This window comes from Cydia pomonella, chromosome 7 (genome assembly GCF_033807575.1).
Source record: "Cydia pomonella isolate Wapato2018A chromosome 7, ilCydPomo1, whole genome shotgun sequence".
Lineage (NCBI taxonomy): Eukaryota > Metazoa > Arthropoda > Insecta > Lepidoptera > Tortricidae > Cydia > Cydia pomonella.
In genome coordinates this window covers 6,156,122-6,178,538 of record NC_084709.1, presented here as the reverse complement: position 1 = coordinate 6,178,538, position 22,417 = coordinate 6,156,122, and the positions used below count along the sequence as shown (strand labels likewise).

Here is a 22,417-nt window from a genome sequence, read left to right as displayed (position 1 = left end):
TATGATCATTGTCAAGAGGGCGCTGTTATTCTCATGTATAGGGTGACAGTTCTTTTAAGTATGAAAAGTTTAGTTCCAATGAAATTCCACAATATGGCGCGTGATCATATATTAATGGTCAGACTTTACATGACATGCCGTTGACGGAAAAATAACGTCACGTTACATAAAGTATAATTCCAATTAGTCTTTTCGTAATAATTAATTCGTTGTCAACCTCTTCTGTAAACTGATTTAGATACTTAACAGTCAGTACAGAAACGTCTATCATATTGCCATTCAACGAAATAATAGATTATTAGTTTATTAAATAATACATATTTTTGAGTTTTAACAGTGTATTTATATACAAGTATTTATTTTCTACGCATCGATACGTTAGTTATTTAAATTGTCGTATTATAAAAAAAAAAAAAACTTCCTGTATTTTAAATTACGTCATTTTTGCGTCAACGGCATGAAATGTACGGACCCTGGTTAAGATGTACGGAATGTACGGTTAAGATATACAATAAAGTTAAAATAAAACACAAGAATACTTATAGGAAAATTTATATTGACATTCCATCATATATCAAATACTACACAGTATCTCAAATCATGTCCATGTTTCACATGAGTATTTAATCTAAAATATGAATAATAAATCCATACTTATTACAGAAGCTCACAAAATAAAATCATTCTAACTCAAATGGAATGTAAAACTTACGTCTATTTAATAATTTAGTAGGTTCTAAACCTTAGTTTTAAATAATATTACATCTACACAAATGCCTTTGGTCTTTATGTACTAGCCAACGCGGTAAAATCTGTGAACTTTTAAGGAAAATGTACAAGTTCATGCATAAGTGAAAAGTTTTTCAAACGTATATTCGTTATTAAAGAAAGTACGCACAACCTTTACCGCACGCGTGTAAGTATATTGCTGTCCCGCTCGCACAGTGTCATTGACCGTCAGTAGCATGGGCGAGGCAACAATATTACGCGATAGAGATAGAAACAGGCGGGTCAATGTACGAAATTCTTCGTGCTAAGCGTCCTTTCTTTAGATGAAATTTAAGCACAATTATGATATTATGAACCCATGTTTCAAAAGCTTGACAAATAATTGTGTATTTCTTTCATTTCCAAATATCAAAGATATTATAGTAATCAATTTTACGGGAATTTTACTAGCGAAGGCGGAATTATTGAATCACAAAATAGCTCTATGGCAACGTGACTAGACCATATTAAACTTACAAAGTCGTACAATAAGCATACACAGATTGTAAAATAATTATAAATATCCTGTTCCCAAAAAAATGCAGTTGGATTTTTTTTTCGACTTTTCATCATATAATATCCTAACTTCATAAGCTTTCAGGAACAGGAAATATTAATTTAGAATCTAAATCTGTGTATGGCACATAACACTAGGAATAAAGAAACGATACACTCTTAGACAAATAATGGTAAACATAAGGAGGGCGGAACGGAGCGTAGTTCAGATGACCGCGACGCTACGAATTTTGATAACAAACTCAGAGAGATAGAAATCAAAATGCAAGTCTCGTCCGGGCCGGTATTGGGTAACTTGACTAGACAACATACTTCAAATATGTACCCTAGTACTGAATGTGACGCCGATATTTGTTTCAACATTAAAGTAAGCAATAGTAAAAGCTCAATCTTAATCAAGATGAATATCATGCTTATATAGATATCTTCTGATTCATTAATCTGATTGATCACGCGAGCTTTAATGACTCGATTTGTAAATTGTGGCTTTCCATTACATAAGGGTCCTTATGCTTTAATAAGCTTTTTATCTGAAATTCCAACAGAAATTCTGCCAGGTCTGAATTCTGCACATGAAGCATAAGGAAAGCCTCAACTGTAAAAGTTGATCACAACTAATTTCTCTAGTGAGGATAAACGCGCAAAGCTTAACGCAGCCGGCGCTGATGTTTAGATATATTCTATAAACCTTTTTCGATCCCAAGGCGCTGGGTTATAATTGGGTTTTCAACATCAATAAAATTGAGTTTTTTCTATTCGCAAAGAAGTCATTAATATTCATATCGTCGTCACATCACACACACACATTCGAATTCGTGCAATTCGCAAAGAGTGAATGAAGCGTTACCCTGCCACCGGCCCGGCGGCGGCGGCGGCCCGTGCGGCAGGCGGCTACTGCTTCCACTTCTTGGCGGAGAACAGCACGGCGCGCTGCTTGAGGAACAGCGAGTAGCTCTGCTTGCGCGGCAGCACCGCGCGCCGGCCTCGCCGCCCCGCCCCCCCGCGGCCTCAGGACTCGCGCTTCACCTGCACAATTACCTGCGATTCAAATACCCACACATTTCACCCCAGAACTCTACAATAGATCTTCAATATGAAAGGAAAACACCGGTATTATTTTGGCCCGTCCCAAAGTACTCGCAACTTGCGGTAAGTGGTACCTTCGGTTTCCAACTATCCAACTGCTCGAGAAACGTAGCGCAATTGTCCCAAGTCAATTGATATGCTAACTGTCGCGTTATGGTGCTTTAGCCAGAACTATAACTGTGCAATGGGGCATTTCACGCCAAGCGGGCAGCGAAAAAAATGTCAGGTCATAGAAATTGCTAATATTTGGAATAGTTATGCTACTTGATGGCCTGAATTTATGTATATTTTTATTTTATTTTTATTCGGTACCATTTCCGGTTTAGAAGCATTTAAAAAATGGACAAAATTAGAGGAGTGCATTTTTAAATGCTTTTAAACCAGAAGAAAATAAAAATATACCTGACATTTTTTCGCTGCCCGCTTGGCGTTAAATGCCCCCATTTTTAATAATTCTCCAACAATTTTCTCGACGTCAATTTAACGCATAACATCGTATCCAGAATCCACTAATACAACGAGAAATTGTCAATTTTTACCCTAATTATGATAGTGAAATGGGGAAGTACGCACCTCGCTCGGGCCCTCGGGCTCGTCGTCCGCGTCCGCCTCGCCCTCCACGAGCGCGGGGCTGATGATCTGGTCGTGCAGCGTGCGGAGGTGCCGCAGCAGGTTCGACTTCACGTTGAAACCTTTGTTGCACAGCCCGCATACGAACGGACGCTCACCTGAAACGTTTTCTTCGTGAGTATTGTTTACATAAAATAAAGTATTCAAAATGTGTATATTTTGTAAGGAAATTCCTTATAAATCTTTTCACCACCATGACTACGTTATGACTTTCAATAATAGAACATTAAACTGAACACATTTTAACCTTTAACCACAGGTTAAAATGTGTCCATTTTTATTGCATTTGACGGCTTTGACTCCTATATTTCTTCTAGAGACGGCTGATTTATAACTTTACATGACGACGTAGCAACAAAGTGCCGACTACATATATAAGTAAGTTTTTATATGCAAAGTAAAGATACGGCATTCTTTGTCAATCATTACAACCCATATTAACCGACATTATCAGATAGAAGAAATGATTGTTCCACATGCAATTATGCACATACAATGTAAGTAAATTGTACACCTTTAAAGATAAGGTATTCCAAAGAAAAATTAAATCGAGAGATTGTTTCACGACAACAAGGTTAATAACACGTACAGGAGGGTTCAAAAGTGCATGGACAAGTTATGAATGAAATCATTCCTTGAAAAACCATTTTAAATAATCTGTTTACGAATCCTAGATATATCCTATTTTATTATCTAGGACGGAGACACTAGAATAACGGGTAATGGCTGATTTGAGTATACTCTTAATTTATAATTTTATATAATGTCAATGTTCTCAAGATTCTATCTACTTCATCTCATTGTTATTTTTACAATTATACGAACCTGTGTGTGTCCTCATGTGTATTAGCATGGAGGCATGCGACGGGAAGGTTTTCTTGCAGTGCGAGCAAGTCTTGTTTTGCGCGCCCTCTGTGAAACGATTGTGACGTTTTGGTGGGGCACTGTTGTTTGATATGGCCAATTCTAGACAACCGACATCGATACATTTAGAAAGGGTTATTAGGACATCATGTTTGAAGAGATGATGGCATGCTGGTGTTGTCACAGTACATATGATAATATATCATAATTGCAATTTCAGTAATATTTTTAGCGTACTAACGGATTAATATTGAAAGGAAATTTAAAATATCAGCAGTAACACTAAATTAAAGCTGCAGCGGCAACCATAATTTTAGAACAGTATTCAGACGTGTTAAAATTTATTTGCAGACTTTTCAAGATGTATAAAAGTATACACTATAATTACATAGAAACGGTTACGGTATAGTTTGATCACATTTCTTTAATAGGTGTTAGCTATTGTCCCAAGCTATTGTCGTCAGATTTTTCGACCCAGCTTCATAGACAACTTAAGTGTTAGCAAGGGCGTAACCAGCCAGTGAACTAGAGAGGGGGGAGTTGGTATCGCCGGAGGCCCTAGGGGGAAACAGACGCTGCAGGGGGGCATGTAAAATTTGAGTGCAGCTACACCCCCCCCCCTCTGCCTACGCCCATGAGTATTATTTATCCAGCCACTCAAAAGAAAAGGAACATTTTAATGCAATATTTCTTTCAGTATCCATCCGTAGTCTTCTAAGTATTCAGGGACACCTCCATGCCATCACCTCAGGTGGCAAAGTGCTGTTAAGCGACAAGCAAAGCCAATATTAAACATAACTGAAGTGATCATCATGTGTAGCGGGGTGAGAGCGATGCGGGAACTCAGTGGTTATAATAGGTACGAGTTAGTAACTTACGTAAACTTTATTTCACTATTCGCTTGTCGAGAATCAGCCACGTACATAACAATCAGATTTCAGCTATGTTGCTTATTTCAATTTAATCGTTTTCAAATTACCACCTTCGGAAATCATCATAATTTTATAAATGTGTACGAAATGCACACTTTTTTTCAAAATACATAACATACACACATTGATTTAGGTCCTAGGATATTTAAAACAATGTATTGTGTAAGCTAAGCAAGATTACAGTAGTTTAAAATTGTGGTATTTTGAAACTGAAATAATTACATTTTCATTCACAGCGAAAGCAAAGATTTTTCCGCCGTGAACATGATCAGGAATATATTTTGAGAACGAAAATTTGTATACTAATAATTATCTGGGGCCTAAAAGGGGTCATCCATTTAATGCATTACACGTTAATGGGGAGGGAAGTGTAGTACCCCAAAATATAAAAATATTCTCAATAGGTCCGAATCAAAAATATTTTGTACGAGTAGGTAGTTGTTATAGTCTCTACACCGAAGCTTAGGTACTCTTTAGATTTTGAATATAGTCAATTACACGTGACTCGGTCATGCGGCCTAAATGCCTTGCATCTTATATTCTATGAAATATAGGTATAGTAGTAATAATAGTATTAGCAGTCTTAAGTCTATAGTGTGAAGGTGTAGTGTGAAGTAAAAAGTACACACCTGTTTCAGTGTGGGTGCTCTGCACGTGGCGTACCCACTCGGCGGGGTTGGGGAAGTGTTTTTGGCACAAATCGCAGCGGAGTAGTGCCATCGTCTCTTCGGTATCATCGCTCTGTGTACAAATAATAGTAAATTAAATTAGTGTAAATTTATAAAGATATACACAAACTAAACGTTAAAGGCCTTTATTGACCTTGCATTAAATTTCATGCGATTTTAAATGAAAACAAATGCCGCAAAGTAAGGCAAATCGCAATGCCATTATCCGTGAGGTGCGTAGAGGCCCCAATGGAGGAGTAGCTCCGTAAGATAACAGACTCGACTACGGTTTTTATAGTAAAAATAGATCCTCTTTCAATAGTTTCAATGTTCTTTAAAACTGTCACCCACGTCGTGAAAATGAAGCGAAAGTGTTATTTTAAACGTCAAACTTGTATGAAATTATGACGTATAAATAACAGTTGCACTGCGTGTGCTATCAAAATCGTTGCAAACTTATCTTGGCCTGACTCGAAATACAAATAGTTATGACGCTACAGTGGTACACACACACACGTGACACACGCGACACAAAAATACTCACATTCCTATATTTCCTACATACTTAGTATACAAGTATAAGTGTACGTATGTAGATATACGGGGATTTCCAGAAAAAATGTATTGTTTACTTTTTCGAAAAACATTTTGTAATTTAATTATATTTGTATGTAAATTTATTTATATTTATTTTATTTAATGTAAGTTTTTGGTTACCTATATACAATAATAATAAAAGAAACATGAGATTAACGCATGTCATAAAAATATTTTATTTAAATTTGAATTTTAATAGCTGTCAATAGAGTTGAATACTATTACTGCCATATATGGTTGCGTATGGGGTAAAAGGTTAAAGAAAACAAAATTATTTCCATACTCTTGGCTTGCGATGTACTTAGAAATACAAGATACAACAGAGCAATCATGATTTGCGCGCAAATTCTTTACTTAAGACGTTTTCTGTTGTAGTTTACTCGTAGGGGAACTGTCTACCTACTAGTTTAATCTGTTATTTTGCTTACTTGAAAGCAGGAAATGTGTAGTTTAAAAGGTTGATATTATAATCCGTTCGTTATTCTTAATTTAGGATATGGCTCAAGCACCTTACAAGGTAAATGAACATTCAAGGTTATCGAAATAAAACAAATAAGATTTTTAGTACCTGTGATTGGTATTTTATAAGTATAGATTTTATATACATGTAAATGTAAAACATTCAAAACTAACAATATGTTTAATGTGAATGCGTCTGCGAAACTATGTAAGCGTGACGCACTCGTATTGAGAGATGCGATATATAAATTATAAACACGCTCCAATAGGCTATAGCTACATGACAAGTTTTTATTTATACGGTATTAGTCGATCAGGTTTGCTTTGAGGATCAAATGTCTATATAGGACCCATTGCATTCAACAAATAAAAAAGTTAGAAATGAAATGATGGTCTAAGTCTAACAAACGTACTTCACTCAAGAAACGCTCCTAACAAAACGGCAAGCAATCGTGACGTCACTATTGCTGAGAAGCCGTCTTGAAGTATGTAAAACAAGGAAATTGCGATTTTGTCTGTGAAATATTGCCTTTATGTATACACCGTTGCTTTTTCTTGGAATTTTAAAACTGAGGTATATTTTTTAACATTATCATTATTTATCATATAATTTATAAGTGTCAAATTTATTGTAGGTAATAAATTGCTCGGTTTATATCTATTTCTATTTAACTATATTTTGTCATAAAATACAACATGTGTTATCATCAGTATTGTTCGTATTTGTAGGAAAACAAGAAATCGCAAATAATATGCAGCCAAGACCAGTTCTGGTTCGGGTAACATACTATAACAGAAACACTTAACTTGACTATTGGGAGAGCTTAATCGCGTGCAATAAGGTTTAAGAATGATCAGTTCACTGACTGGACGAAGGTGTCCAATAAAAATCATAAGACTAAGACAAGAAATAAGAAGGCACACTGCACTTTTTTTGCGAGGGACAACATAGCCGGTTACTAAAAATAAATTTTTTTTTAATGCTTTTGGACCTTATGGTACAGTCGACATCGATAGGATGAAACTGTGAGCCAAAAGTATCTGCCACCCTGGAATACTTTTCCTAATTTATTTCTACAGTTCGCGTTCAAAAGTATTTGTCCGTTGTAGTCTAATTATAAGGAAACCTCTCGTGTATTTTTCTACAATGAACGAAACTAAGCAAAAATATCTACCACAAAAGTAGATACTTTTTCTCGATTTCGTTAAACATAAATTTTCACTCCGCACTTAAAAATAGCTAGTCTAGTTTACAAAAATATCATCACAATCATAACGAAAATAGAAAATCAAACAAGATTGACTATATACAATACAATACTACCTATTTATCTTAAAATTAGGTCGACTAAAAAAATTCAAAAAAATACACGTGAGGTGGGGGGGGGTGAAAAATATACATGTGGGGGAGGGGAGGGGTCGAACAGTAGCCGAAAATACCTCGCGTGATTTGTGCACAAGCCCTTGTCTTTCCGCACTGACTCTAGATACTTTTGTCGCTTTTGACGTATAGTTTGAATCGTTACTTTTGTTTGATGCTGATTGTACTTACATACTTTAAGCAGAACAGAAACAAATCATGATAAATAGTTATTTGTTTTACAAGGGGCAAAGTTGTTGTTTACCGCTCGTGCTAATATTGTTACCCGAGCACGGGAAAGAGGCCAAAATTGAAATTTCAACAAATTTTGCAACCGAGAGAAACAGCATTTTTCACCACATCAACGCGAGGAAAATACTAATTGTAAAACCTCAAACAAAATCACATCCATCCGTCCGTTATTAAATATTAATCAATTAAAATTATAGTTTATAAGCCAATTCTATCAGCCAATATAAGGGAACAACTCATAAATTATTTTGCGACTTTTGTGGATTAAAGGCAACTGTCTCATCAGTTTTTGAACAATAAAGAGAGCCTTTACGAGCTGGTGTGGTTAAACATAATTTTCACTTTCATGTTAATTAATAACATGTCGATGAGCTCAAATAACAAAGGCATTTTGTTTGTCAGGAGCGATCTTCGTTACACGTTAATGTAATCGCACCTTTAACCTATATTTACATAAAAGTATTGATTGATTAAATATAAATATTATCATAAATCACAATGTGTACTGCAGTACCTACTCTATTGTTCTTAAGCAGTTTTATTATTTAAAACTTTGTGCCAGCTCGTCGTCAGTAAGTTTGACGAGTGTGATAGATTCTTCCCACAGTACCCGGGCATTCTTGTCCTTGTAGGCCCAGGGTATGGCTCGAGCGGGCCTGCAATTCACGAAATATTCCCCACTTCTTTGGCCAATTTCATCATCCAAAGCCACGTGCAAAGCCGTCTGAGCGCCTACTTTAGGTGTCTTGCTGCAGAAAATTAGTAAGTATCGACAGATGGCGCCTAGGACTTTGCCAGAGCAATTGTAGATACCCGTCCCGACAGTACCAGGGTCTACGCAATGAACCACAACATGAGATCCTTTGATTCTCCTAGTCAGCTCTCTGGAGAAGAGGATCATGCTAAATTTGCTGTTGCAGTAACTAAAGAAGTTCAGCCAATTGATGTCAGAATCGCTTAGATCGACCCTTCCAAAATAATGCAGTCTAGATGACGTGTTGACCACCCTGGCGGGTTCCGCGGCCGTTCCACTCTTCTTCAAAAGCGGGAGTAGCAGTATCGTCAGTAAAAAATGCCCGTAATAATTGACTTGCATTATAAAATTCAAACGGTCCTTGGTTTCAAAGTTCTTGGGCATTCCGACGCCAGCATTGTTCATTAATAGATCCAATCTATCTTCATTCTTCAAGATATCGGCGGCGAATGATCGGACTGATTCTAAAGAGCCCAAGTCAAGGAATTTAAAGACAACTTTTTTGTAGGTTTTTTCTTCGATTATTCTCTGAGCGTTGATCCCTTCTTGCGGGAACGGGCAAGCGATGATAACCCTGGCACCTCTTCGAGCGAAGTCTGTGGCTATTTCAAGTCCCATGCCGGTCGTGCCTCCAGTGACGATGGCCGTTTTTCCTTTCAGAGTTTTCAGGGACCTGCATTCTCGATTTGTCGCTGTGTGGTACAGTCGGAGGAGGTAGAGAGTTCCGAAGATCGCGAGAGCCGCGAGAGCAAGTATGAGCACCATCGTGAACGCGAGTGGAATGTGAATGAAATGTGAAGCTGACGACTTTGGATAAATAAAGAAGCAATTGCGGTTATTCTCAAATCTCAATCGAGCGCATTGTCATTAAAGAACCAGTGTATGTCTACCTCCAATACGTATAGAAATAGTTACGTATAAAAAGGACGGAATCCCGAAGTACAACGCGTATTATTTATATTGAAATGTTTGTATTTAACCTGTTATTCTACCTGCGACGTGAGCGTTTTATTTGAGTCGTTATTAGCATAAAAGGAGAATATGTAATTAACAAAGTAATAATGAGGGCCACTGTAGTTACTGTAGTTTGTGGTAAACTTTAATGCAAAAACACTAACGCAATAAAAAACAATGTCCCAATAGTAAACTGTACAGTTCTTTACATATCTGGCTGGCATTTGAATATTAAGCACAAAAATAAATTACAAATATAAGAAACATTACATTAAAAAGTCAAAAATTAAAATCAAGTATTAATGTGTTTCGATGTCAAATTACTTAATTTTTTTTTATCCAACCATTTTAATTTAATTACTTAATTAAATTATCTAAAAAATATCATTTTTAAAATGTATTAAATAATTTATGTCATAAAAACAATGTTCCAGTAATAAACTGTACAGGTTTTTCCAAAAGCCTTTCCTTCTCGAGTGTGTGTTCCTCATATTATACAAACAGGAATAGAATTATACAATTTTTCGGTCGTATTTGCCGTGCCGTTTATCGTTGGCCTTTTTTTTAAACAATTCTATATTATTTATTAACAAATTTACACATTTTAAAGACGTACAAGGATGGTAAAGGGAGTATCTATATAAAGGGAATATCTATATCTACGATTATTTACCCGACATTTAGTAAACAACTGACATTTTGAAATTGTAATTTAATTATAGCTATACCGCACATTTAAGTCTATCTTAAATAAAGAATATGGTATTTTTATTTGACGTGTAAAAATCTGTATTTTTTTTTTTTACCAATAAAAAATCTGAATCTGAATCTGAGTATCTTTTTTCTTTTGAATAATGACCTGCAGCTATAGGTACTGGACCCCGCAGTATGACCTCACACATTTTTTTGCGCTTTAAATATTCTATCAGACTAGGTAGAGTTGCCCCATATTATTAAGCCGTATCGAATTTGTGAAGACACATGGCCGTGAAAGGCTGCGGATGCTGCCGCTTCAGAGACAATAGAACGCAAACGATACACGACATAAAAAAAATATCTAACTTATTACACAAGTAGTTGATATGGGCTTTCCAATTGCAATATTTATCCATATGAATACCTAAGCAAACTGCAGCATTAGTTACCTTAAGATGCAGTTTCAATACAGTCATTCTTCACAAAGTCAAACCAGTCATATAGACAGGACGAGGAATATTCGGTACCAAACCTAAATAAAGATTAAACATGACATCAGATCAAAGGTAAATATTACATCAGATCAAAAGTAAACATTACATCAGATACCTAAATTGACATAACTATGCAACACATAAAATATATACTTGAGATTCGAATCTGAGGGCCTAACGCGAATATCTATAATCGAAATTTCGTTATCTGCCTCTCTATCACTTCAATTCACTCCTACATATTCGAGCGATAGAGATGCAGATAACAAATATTCGATTTACACGGTAGACCCTTCGATTTTCGCGAAAAAGAAACAAAAATCGCGAAATTACGTCGCTGTCAAAGTTTCATATCAGGGAATCCCCACAATGGGCGAGCCGAACCAGTACTATTTTGAAGACCTAGGATTTTCGGTACTGTCAGCATCATTCTGGAACAATCTATACATAGCATTTTTTATATACTGAGGATAAAAAATTACAAATAAACTTATCTTGCCATCATGTATTAATCTTAGTTTCACTTCCATCTTCTATTTATCTCTCTCAGTTCCTTAATGTTTAGCTGGAAGAGATCCCTTAAATGGAGAAGTTGGCCTTTGTACAGATTTATTGTATTCTCTATTTATTGTTATGTACTTGTTATGTGCAATAAAGTGTTTTAATACAACTAGTACTATTTGATGCTGACTATCTATATATACATATACAATTTTAAGCTTATGTGGTAGTTTATTTTTAACTGACTGACCGTTTTTTTTATATTTGTTCCCAAGTCAAAGAGAAATATAATTTTTGTTCTAAATTATTATATTTCCAAGTTGGTCCCATTTTTGTCAAATCTAGATCAGATGATGGGACGCATGAAGAATTGAGAGAACTCCGCAAATCTTATGGGCATACATCTACAGGGTGGAACATTTCTATAGGCTGGGCTGAAGGGATAGTGTTATCTAAGTAATTTACAATCGACTTATTATAACCGTAAAGCTGGCTTAAAAACTAAAACAAAATCATTAAAATTAATTATTTTAATATCAGTGACAACCCTACTACAACAAAGTTATTTACCTTTCAATTTGACACACGCCATTAAATTTACATTCGACGTATACCAACCAACGATATTGGTGTCCTGTATAACGATATGGGAATGGATTTTTTTCTACGTAGACGTGCCCGTTATCTCTGTTCTACATTACGTTTCGCGTGAACAAACTTTCGTCACTCCAAATAGTTAACGCATTTGATGAACTGGCCATCGTCCGGTACCCTTTGCAAAAGTCACCGGCAATAAACTTCCCGGATAGGACAGTCTGTGGGTAGCAAAGTGAACTCTTTGAATTTTTAAGGTTGACGGCCGGCACGTTTCAATATATTAGAATAATTTGTGTGAAACTCTGTCTTGAACTTGCTTTACGTTTACGGTGGAAGTAGCATAGGATTCTCTCCTCAAATCTAACTGCATGTTAAACAATGCGTCTCGTTGGTAGTCCTGGCCCGTTCGTGGTACGATGGGACGATTTAGTGACACGTTCCATAGCTCGTAGTATTGTCCTATGCCCGACTGGATAAGGTGGTGGACTGGTGCGCAACTGTTTCAGTATTGGTGTAAAACCTCGGCAGCATTATAATTGTACTTTTAAAAAGTTAATTTAAATAACTTGTAGCATCTAACTGTGGCAGTTTTAATCGTGAATTGTCACATTATGTCAAAGCATGTCACCTTGTTAATAGTATTTCTTTAGTATTATGTTTAGTATATATTCAATCATTAAACTGTTAGGCCTTCAGGCCATCATGCTTTAGATATCGATCGCTAGAAGACAATGTCAAATTTGAATTGACTTATTGATTGAGCTTTCAAATAAAACACATATAATATTACGATATTAATAATTAATGTAATTTGATATATAACACAAACCAAAAACAATTTCATTATTACAAAGGTTTGTTTGTGCAAAAAACTTTTTTACATAAAATAATATCATCCTTCGCGAGAAATTTTACCAGTTAAAAATATAGTTTGAAACAAAAATTCGCAAAATGTGACAAATAAGAAAAATATTTAGGAACGTTGAGATAATTAACCATTTTAGTTGGTAATAAACCTTTTTGTTTATAATCATACTCCACAATAGGGAATATTACGCGTAACTCTGCGTAGGGGGCGCCACTACCACAATCCACCACAATCTGAGGGTAGACCGCGAAACAAGGAAATCGAAATTTCGTTATCTAACCTCTCTATCACTCTTGCATATTCAAGCGATGAGAAGCAGATAACTAAATTTCGATTTCGCGTTTGCCGGTACGCCCATTGTATGCAAACCGCCTTGATGCATCAATGTCATATTTTATTATATGTGAAAACTTGTCAGAAAACAGTTTAAGCCACAGTGTGTATAAGCTACTCAATGATTTACGAAAGGTGCTAGTGCTGCACTCTGACGGCAGAACATTGCAGTAATACTTAATTATTTCATAGTACCATGCCATGACCATGCCTACCTATGAAAAAAGTTTTTGTTTTTGTTTACTACGAGCCGACGATTAAAAGGTCTTATTTAGATATCTAAGAAATACTTAGTCTTGATGACGTCATCGGATCTACTTGCTAGGGTTGAAATGAAACATGAAAAATTTTGCACAAATTTTTAACAACCTGTATCTCACAAACGGTTAGAAATATAGAAATATTAACGTAGTTAATTGGTAAAAAATAAAGCACGAAGCTTGAACAATTTCCGTTAGCATAAAAGTCCTTCATTCTGTTCCACCCGGTATAGTGATTATTGTATTTTCATCAACAAATTCATCAACATTTGCATTTAAAAAAAGTGCCATTTGGTGAAGTGGGACTGCTGATGAAGACCAGAATAGAACCCCCTTCAACGACGCGTATTTCACGTTTGGTGATCCTTGTCCAGTTTGTTAAGCAAACAAGGTTCTAATTTTAAACAACATTTTTGACAAGGTCAGTTGTAAAAGGGATAATATTTTAGGTATTGTATGCTCTTTGTAACCGGTTTATCTGTTGTTTATATCTTACAAGTTATAATAAAAAACAAAATAAAACCAATAACACAAACACAACAGAGACAAACTAAAAACCAATCTGCATGCCTAAAAATTTCAGTAAGACGACAGTTTTATGTACAAAAACACAATACAAAGCGATCCTTCAAAAATATAGAGCACATACAAAAATGACGAGGCATTGATTGATTTGACTGACATGTAACGTCATGTTACATGTCAGTCAAATCAAAACTAAAAATTATACATTTATATTAAAAAAAATTTAACATAAAGTAATCTCTTTTTTTTCTTCTATTTTTTTTTTCATATTTTATTACTAAACTGTTAATTTTAAGTGTAAAAGGTATGTTTCTTTTTCATCCATGTTGTGTCTGCTATTTTAAGGTGCACACAAGTTTTTGTTTGAAGTTGTGACATGTCGTATGCAAGAGCAATAGGGAGGCAGATAACGATTTTAAATTTTTCGATGTTGGCGGTGGGTCCTCGGGTTTGTACATATATCGGATAACCAATGTGCGAGCGGGACATCGCTATATAAGTTGTGCAGCTCACACATCGGAGAGGAGAGATAAAGTTGTAAGTGTAGGTACGTACCGCGGAGCGATGAGCTCGCACGCCAGCGGGCTGTACACCTGCTGTTAAGACCTATCTTAACAAGTTTAGGTATTACCATACCTAAATACCTACTTACTTAATCTAGATAGATTAAGTCTCTCTATCGTCGGTAGGTGGCACCACTTATGAAATGTACCTAATTAACCTCTTTAAGGTGACATCTACCGAAAACTTGTGTACTTGCTCTCTAAGCTTAGCCATATCAATGTATGCAATAGTTCATAAACAATCCATAGTGTGGCGCTGTACGCGACCATATAAGCTTCTACATGTGTATAGATTAAATCACTTTTTGCAACTAGCCTTCTGTTAACATTAAATATAACTATTGTAATTCTCTGCTTTGATTCGGTCTCCATCACCTCCAACGCTGAACACCTGCATTAGTTGTAACTGTAGGTACGTACCGCGGAGCGATGAGCTCGCACGCCAGCGGGCTGTACACCTGCATTAGTTATAACTGTAGGTACGTACCGCGGAGCGAAGAGCTCGCACGCCAGCGGGCTGTATACCTGCATTAGTTGTAAGTGTAGGTACGTACCGCGAAGCGATGCTTGCGCTTGCGCGCGTGCGTGTGGTCGGCGCGCGCGTGGCGCACCCAGGCCGCCGGCAGCGTGAACACCTCCGCGCACAGCTCGCACGCCAGCGGGCTGTACACCTGCATTAGTTGTAAGTGTAGGTACGTACCGCGGAGCGATGCTTGCGCTTGCGCGCGTGCGTGTGGTCGGCGCGCGCGTGGCCCTCCACGTGGCGCACCCAGGCCGCCGGCAGCGTGAACACCTCCGCGCACAGCTCGCACGCCAGCGGGCTGTACACCTGCATTAGTTGTAAGTGTAGGTACGTACCGCGGAGCGATGCTTGCGCTTGCGCGCGTGCGTGTGGTCGGCGCGCGCGTGGCCCTCCACGTGGCGCACCCAGGCCGCCGGCAGCGTGAACACCTCCGCGCACAGCTCGCACGCCAGCGGGCTGTACACCTGCATTAGTTGTAAGTGTAGGTACGTACCGCGGAGCGATGCTTGCGCTTGCGCGCGTGCGTGTGGTCGGCGCGCGCGTGGCCCTCCACGTGGCGCACCCAGGCCGCCGGCAGCGTGAACACCTCCGCGCACAGCTCGCACGCCAGCGGGCTGTACACCTGCATTAGTTGTAAGTGTAGGTACGTACCGCGGAGCGATGCTTGCGCTTGCGCGCGTGCGTGTGGTCGGCGCGCGCGTGGCCCTCCACGTGGCGCACCCAGGCCGCCGGCAGCGTGAACACCTCCGCGCACAGCTCGCACGCCAGCGGGCTGTACACCTGCATTAGTTGTAAGTGTAGGTACGTACCGCGGAGCGATGCTTGCGCTTGCGCGCGTGCGTGTGGTCGGCGCGCGCGTGGCCCTCCACGTGGCGCACCCAGGCCGCCGGCAGCGTGAACACCTCCGCGCACAGCTCGCACGCCAGCGGGCTGTACACCTGCATTAGTTGTAAGTGTAGGTACGTACCGCGGAGCGATGCTTGCGCTTGCGCGCGTGCGTGTGGTCGGCGCGCGCGTGGCCCTCCACGTGGCGCACCCAGGCCGCCGGCAGCGTGAACACCTCCGCGCACAGCTCGCACGCCAGCGGGCTGTACACCTGCATTAGTTGTAAGTGTAGGTACGTACCGCGGAGCGATGCTTGCGCTTGCGCGCGTGCGTGTGGTCGGCGCGCGCGTGGCCCTCCACGTGGCGCACCCAGGCCGCCGGCAGCGTGAACACCTCCGCGCACAGCTCGCACGCCAGCGGGCTGTACACCTGCGTTACGACACACAGTTTAATGTAGAGGAAAATATTGCGGAAATCGTAAGGGAGGAAAGGAAATCACCGCGCAAGACGCCCGAGGCTCACGAAAGTCTCAATCAGGTATTTTGAACTTAGCTAAAGTAATGACGATGATTTGGATATATTACTGTCCCGCTCGCACAGTAACATTGGCGCTTAGCGTCCTTACTTTAGCATATAGCTCAAAAGCGTCTGTTTATATTTGAGCAGTCAAGTGCTATTCTGCCTCTGGCAGAATTTTAATTTTAATTTCGCACCTTTTTCTACTGATAAAGAGTAAAGTAATCGCACGCTCAATCGATGTTTGAGTGTAGTTATATGAATCGATACAGAACTGGGGGCCTGTGAAAGGTGCCACGCAGAGCAGTTTCATCTCTGCAAGTAGACGTTTCTGGTCCGAGGGAATCCTTAGTGAGAAGACTCGACTTTTCTTTGGTCATGAATCTATGATACGTACTATATGGCATTTTTTTAAGGAAAAAACTGTCAAATTATACTGACTAATGCTGATGCTGAGAAGTCTTCTCACAATTTGAATACTATAGCTATGCATACCAATCCCTCCTCGTCGATATCCAGATCTTCAGGCTCTTGTTTGACGCTCATTTCTTGCTGGAACATTTCGGCGATCGATCGTTCCTCCTCTTCGATGCTGGAAGCGTCCCATTCCGGCTCTTCCTTGATAGACACGTCTGGGTCGTTGTTGCTGGCAGATGATTTTTCTGATGAAAAAGAGAATGGTTAGTGGTCGGACAATTATAACAAAACTAAATGAAATAATATGTGGGACACCGAGCTTTGCTCGGAAAACATAAAAAAAAAACCTCAAATATGCGAATTTGCCATATGCGGAATTGAAAACCGCATATGGCAAATTTCATCGAAATCGTTAGAGCCGTTTCTGAGATCGCCGAAATATTTAAATAAAAATCTATCAATAAGCGAGAGTCTGTTGTTAAGCATAGTGTAAAAAATGTATTAAGATTTTCTACTCGCAGTATACAGCACTTCTCGGAACTCCGTAGCTGGTTACGAACGCAACGAACGCCTGACAATCGAGCACAGGTTCGTCCTCTAAGCGCGCTCCGCGTAGACCGAGTGCGCGGCGTCTGTGTAGCGTGATTTATACGTCTTTAAAAAAAAAAAAACCCTCAATGTAGGTCCCATAGTTATGTTTTTTTTGATAGGTTAACATAAAGTTACAGTTTGCTATAATATTATTTTTAAAGCAAAATATACGTACAATTTGCGGACAAAAAATATAATGTAACCCTGTTTTCGCCAAGAAAATGAAGAAAACTCGGAAGGTATTTTATCATATTTTTTTTTCTGAATCGACCATTGTTAATCATTCCAGGCCCTCGTACAAGATATGTTAAATCAAATTGTAACTATACATGTCCCAAATGATTCTTATTTACTGCAAAATTGAGAACCGAAATGAAACTGCTCACTGCAAAATTTGAAAAAGACTCCCAAGAAAAAAAACATTAAAAAAGAGGTTTATAAGGGAAAATGAAAATTTGAACTGTTTTAGCCCCTAGTTTAGGAAATAATTATTTAAGTATGTTACCAGATTTTGAATAAATACCAATAGTTACGTCGTAATCTTGAATGAAAAAGGAAGCAATTTACAAAATACGCTCTTCTGTAGGAATAAGGCCTCTTAACCGACGGGCACGGCAACGGGCGTGTTTAAAAAACGCGGTGTGCAAAGCCCAAAGATGTTTGTGAACTCGACTGTACCTATTAACAGCAACTCGAGAGACCTACGGTGAACCTTATGCCTCGGCAATAAGGTTTACTTGTGGCAGTGGACGACGGTACTCACTGGAGGCCGTGTCCCCGGCGTCCTTGTCGTCGCCGTCGCCGGGCTTGTGCCGCTTGCCGTACTTGCGCTCGGCCGCGTGCCGCCGCAGGATGCGCGGCGCCGGCGCCTCGTCCGGCGAGTCGTCCGCTATCGTCGTCGAAGCTACAGAAAGCACAAGTTTTTTTTTTACAAGGAGGCTAAGTTTTTGCTTAACCGCTCGTGCTACACCAGAGCAAGCGAAAGGTTCCAAAACTTTTGCCACCAAGTGAAACACAAAAGCGCGGAAAATAGGTACTAACTACTAATATGAAACAAAATCAAATCCAAATGTACGTTATTAAATATTTATCATTCAAAATTATCATTCTACCAGCTAACTTAAGAAAACAACGCAAAATTTGCATCAAATTACTTTACCACTCCTGTGGATAAAATGCAACTATGTCATCAGTTTTTGAACAATCAGCTGGAGAACCTTTAGGAGCTGCTTTGGCACGCCGCGTAAATTATATGTACCCTCAAAAATTACACCAGAAATAGATGGCGATGTATACTCCCATACATTTTGGTTGTCAATTGCTAACATTTGATCATCCAATCCTGTTACCACAACACATATGTGCGCCATCGCACAGCGCCATCTACTAACGGCAACAGTCTTAACTGTCTATTGGTCCTTGTGCTTTTGTCCTCTGTAGTCTTGTTGAACACCAGTTTGAATGGGATGAGCATGGATCTGGGTAATAATGTCGTCGTCCTTTGATACCCCATTGCCTATCCTGTGCCTCGCGCTCCGCGGCCCTCCAACAGTCCGGCAGGCTGCAGCTCGGCGTCGCCGGTGCGCTGCCACGTGCGCGCCGGCCGACCCCATCGTCTGCTCTCCGTGAACGCGATCATGGCCGTGTTGTCCTCTGGTCTTCGAAGGGTGTGCCCTATCCACTTCCACCAGTGAGCAATTTCTTGCTTGACCAGGACTTGGTGGCATCGATTCTATAGAAAGATCCTTGTTGCTGATAATGTTAAATAATGATACCTGTATTGACGCGAAGGTGAGTAGAGGTGTCTTGGGCGGGCGCGGGTGCGACCAGTAGTTTGGCCCTTAGGCCCGCTCAGCCACAACTCCCGCATTCTCCTGTGTTAATGAACACCAGTCTGTTTCTGATGAACATGGATCTGGATAATTACCTATAGCTATTGTGGAAGAAGTGTCCAGGGCTGGCGCGGGTGCAACCAGTATAGTTTGGTCCTTAGGCCCGCCCGACCGCAACGCATGTCTGCCTCCTGCCTTAATGAACACCAGGTTATTTCTGATTAACATGGATCTGGATAATTACCTATAGCTATTGAAGTGGAGGTGGTGGTAGTAGTAGCCGAGGTGGTAGAAGTGTCCGGGGCTGGCGCGGGTGCAACCAGTATAGTTTGGCCCTTAGGCCCGGCCGACCGTAACGCCGCCTGCGTGCCTCCCTCTGTGGTCTTGATGAACACCAGCTTGGGTGGTCCAATGAACATGGGTCTGAAATATTAAAAAAATCAAATGAGTTTTACCAACCTTTATCAGCTTATTAGTGTAAACCTGTGATGCTAGATAGTACTATAAAATATGAAGCTATTGAAGCTTCCCATACTATAGCTATTGAATAATATTTATTATATTGTTTAATAACTATTCCTAAATAGAGCAAAGGGTAGATCACTTGATTAATTGACGACCGGTCTGGCCTATTGGGTAGCGACCCTGGTTCAAATCCGATGGTCCCGTGTTCAAATCCTGGTAAGGGCATTTATTTGTGTGATGAGTTTCTATGTATTTAAGTATTTATAATATATATTATATATATCGTTGTCTAAGTACCCGCAACACAGGCCTTATTGAGCTTACCATGGGACTGAGTCAATTTGTGTAATAATGTCCTATAATATTTATTTATTATTATTATCAAGTAAAAAAAAATCAGAACAAAAAAATGTAATAAATATATATTTTATATTGCCCTAATTTAGTGTGTCCTACTGCTAGGCAAAGCCTCCCCTCGCTTCTTCCTTCTTCCACTCAACCCTGTCATAATAATTAATAATAAATATTCAATAAAAAAAAATTATGTCCCCAAAAAACTACTTCAAGGTACATTTGCTATGTAGACCCCTGGGACCAGGTTCTGAACCTAGGTCAACAAAAATAAAATTAATGATAATTAAATGCGTAAAATAAAATTAAGAAAAAAATTCTTTAAGTCATTGAGGTATATCTAAGGACGGGCCGTACAAGCAATAAGAATGGAGCCAGTATAGTGGTGTCACACACACGAATTCGAGCCAGTCGTGCAGTCTTACGCCACAACGCGTTTATTGAAAAATTCGCATCACGCGCGTGATTGGTCGCAACTAGCTGTGCTAGACTGCACAATTGACTCAAATTCGTGAGTGACACCACTGAACTAGCACCGTTCTTAATGCCCGTAAGGCCCGTCCTTCAATGTATGTCAATGCTTCAAGTACTTACCTTGTGACCCCTTGCTGCTGCATTGGTGTAAAAGTCTTAAGTAGTTTATCATCTTTCTTAACTGCTATCTTAGGCTGTAAGTCCTCCGGTTTCTTCACCGGCTGTTTGTTAACGCTAGCTACTTGTGTGGTTGTCTTCTCTGCTGGAGGGTCCCCAGCTTCATCCGTCTGCCGCCATAATCCACGGATTTTTAGGACCTCCCCGGCTTTTAATACTGTATCTAGAACTTCATTTGAAACTGTTGTTTCACCTGGAAATATAGGAGTTTCTTGGTTTTTCTGTTGTTCTGTATATGAACTGGGTTTTTGGGAGATAAGAACATGATTAAAATGTACGGGAGTTACTTGGTTATGAAGTGGCCAGTTGGGGGGCAAAAAAATTTTTTTACTTAAATTTAAGGCTTCAAAACTTGGTTATAGAAAATATGGTACGAATTACGCTTACTAGCGACGTACCTGTGTAGAAATACTTAAAAAAGCGTACCTTTGTACATATACTCCACTAAAATCTTGAGCGCCTTCGTAGATATCTCCGAAGGCAGAACGACGTAAAGCATGCCGCCCATCCGCGTGACATGCCGCTGGCCCTCGAACAAGCCGCTCAAGTATACACTGCACGAACTTAAGATGAACTTGTGAGCCGGGATCTGAGACCCGTCCATCGTGCATAACACCACATCCGTGAACCGTTCCGAGCGCAGCAAAGCCGCAACGGACCCATTCAAATGTGAACTGTGCGAGTGCCATTTTAACTGATACGTGTCCGTCGACGTCATTGTCGTTATATCACGTCCACTCCATCTGCGGCGAAATTGTTAATTTACGTTACGCGCTTTGTTTTTGTTTACAAATGCGAAAACGCCGCCATCGAGAAGCGGGCTACTTGTCTAATGTCTTGTTTTACCGGAAATGTAACTAGAAACAAGTCAAACTTTCTATTATAAAAACAATAAATGCAAAGTTTGCAATTATGCATTTAAAACCTCAGTTTTAATTTAAAAAAAAACGTTTACTAAATACGCATTTATATTTAAATAAATAAATAAATTTGTTCAGAATATTTTTTTAAAATTTAGAAGTTACGTAACGACTTCAAGATAAAACAAAATACCTTGTGAAAACCGGATATTAGGAAAATCGATATTTTAAAACTGTTACGATAACGAATTTACTAACTGTTCATATTTTCTTATATACACAATAAAATCCTTATTAGGTCGCGTCTACGAAAACTATAAAACTAAAGAAATATATTAAAACAATGCGCGCAACCACCGCGTGCGACCCTCAAATCTAGTGTGCGGCGGCTGCGGCTGTAAAAATCGATGGAAAGGGTATTGATTTTTGGAGCGGGGTTGCGCGTTTATCTCATCGATCCATGCCGGTGAGCGTCGGTCTGCGCCGCGCGCCTGCGCCGTGTGCGAGGGGTGCGTCGGCCGCGGCCCGCGCGTCCGCCGCCAGCTCGTGCAGCCACCCTGTTCACGCGCAAAATGCAAAGAAGTATCAAATCAACCGGCCTACGAATGTTTTATTACAAATGAATTAGTAAATGAAGAGGTATTTAATTTTTTATCCCAAGAAACAGTACTGTATTTTTTATTCCATAGGTATGGTATAAATAACTAAG

At 39.3% G+C, this 22,417-nt stretch overlaps 2 protein-coding genes across 2 annotated transcripts; both read right to left on the bottom strand.

Moving 5' to 3' along the window:
* Positions 1-536: 536 nt before the first annotated feature.
* Positions 537-22,283, bottom strand: LOC133519679 (zinc finger and BTB domain-containing protein 42). The gene is made up of 11 exons (XM_061853734.1): positions 21,902-22,283; positions 21,275-21,591; positions 20,792-21,041; positions 19,626-19,804; positions 18,313-18,453; positions 17,037-17,203; positions 16,326-16,454; positions 5,426-5,537; positions 3,826-3,966; positions 2,944-3,098; positions 537-2,322 (listed from the first exon to the last, which is right to left on the bottom strand). Exons 2-11 carry the CDS (start codon positions 21,564-21,566, stop codon positions 2,293-2,295), a joined length of 1,596 nt encoding a protein of 531 aa, XP_061709718.1. The 5' UTR covers positions 21,567-21,591; positions 21,902-22,283; the 3' UTR covers positions 537-2,292.
* Positions 8,581-10,059, bottom strand: LOC133519675 (retinol dehydrogenase 13-like). Its single transcript, XM_061853731.1, has one exon. The coding sequence runs from the start codon at positions 9,649-9,651 to the stop codon at positions 8,674-8,676; it is 978 nt and encodes a 325-aa protein (XP_061709715.1). The 5' UTR covers positions 9,652-10,059; the 3' UTR covers positions 8,581-8,673.
* Positions 22,284-22,417: the final 134 nt, after the last annotated feature.

Bases quoted from the DNA above. Each gene is read 5' to 3' on its own strand.
- LOC133519675 (XM_061853731.1), bottom strand. From the start codon at position 9,651: ATGGTGCTCATACTTGCTCTCGCGGCTCTCGCGATCTTCGGAACTCTC.
- LOC133519679 (XM_061853734.1), bottom strand. From the start codon at position 21,566: ATGACGTCGACGGACACGTATCAGTTAAAATGGCACTCGCACAGTTCA. The intron at 16,455-17,036 runs GTATGCATAGCT...GTCGTAACGCAG, and splicing joins ATATCGACGAGGAGGGATTG to GTGTACAGCCCGCTGGCGTG. The intron at 3,099-3,825 runs GTTCGTATAATT...AAAACGTTTCAG, and splicing joins ACACATGAGGACACACACAG to GTGAGCGTCCGTTCGTATGC.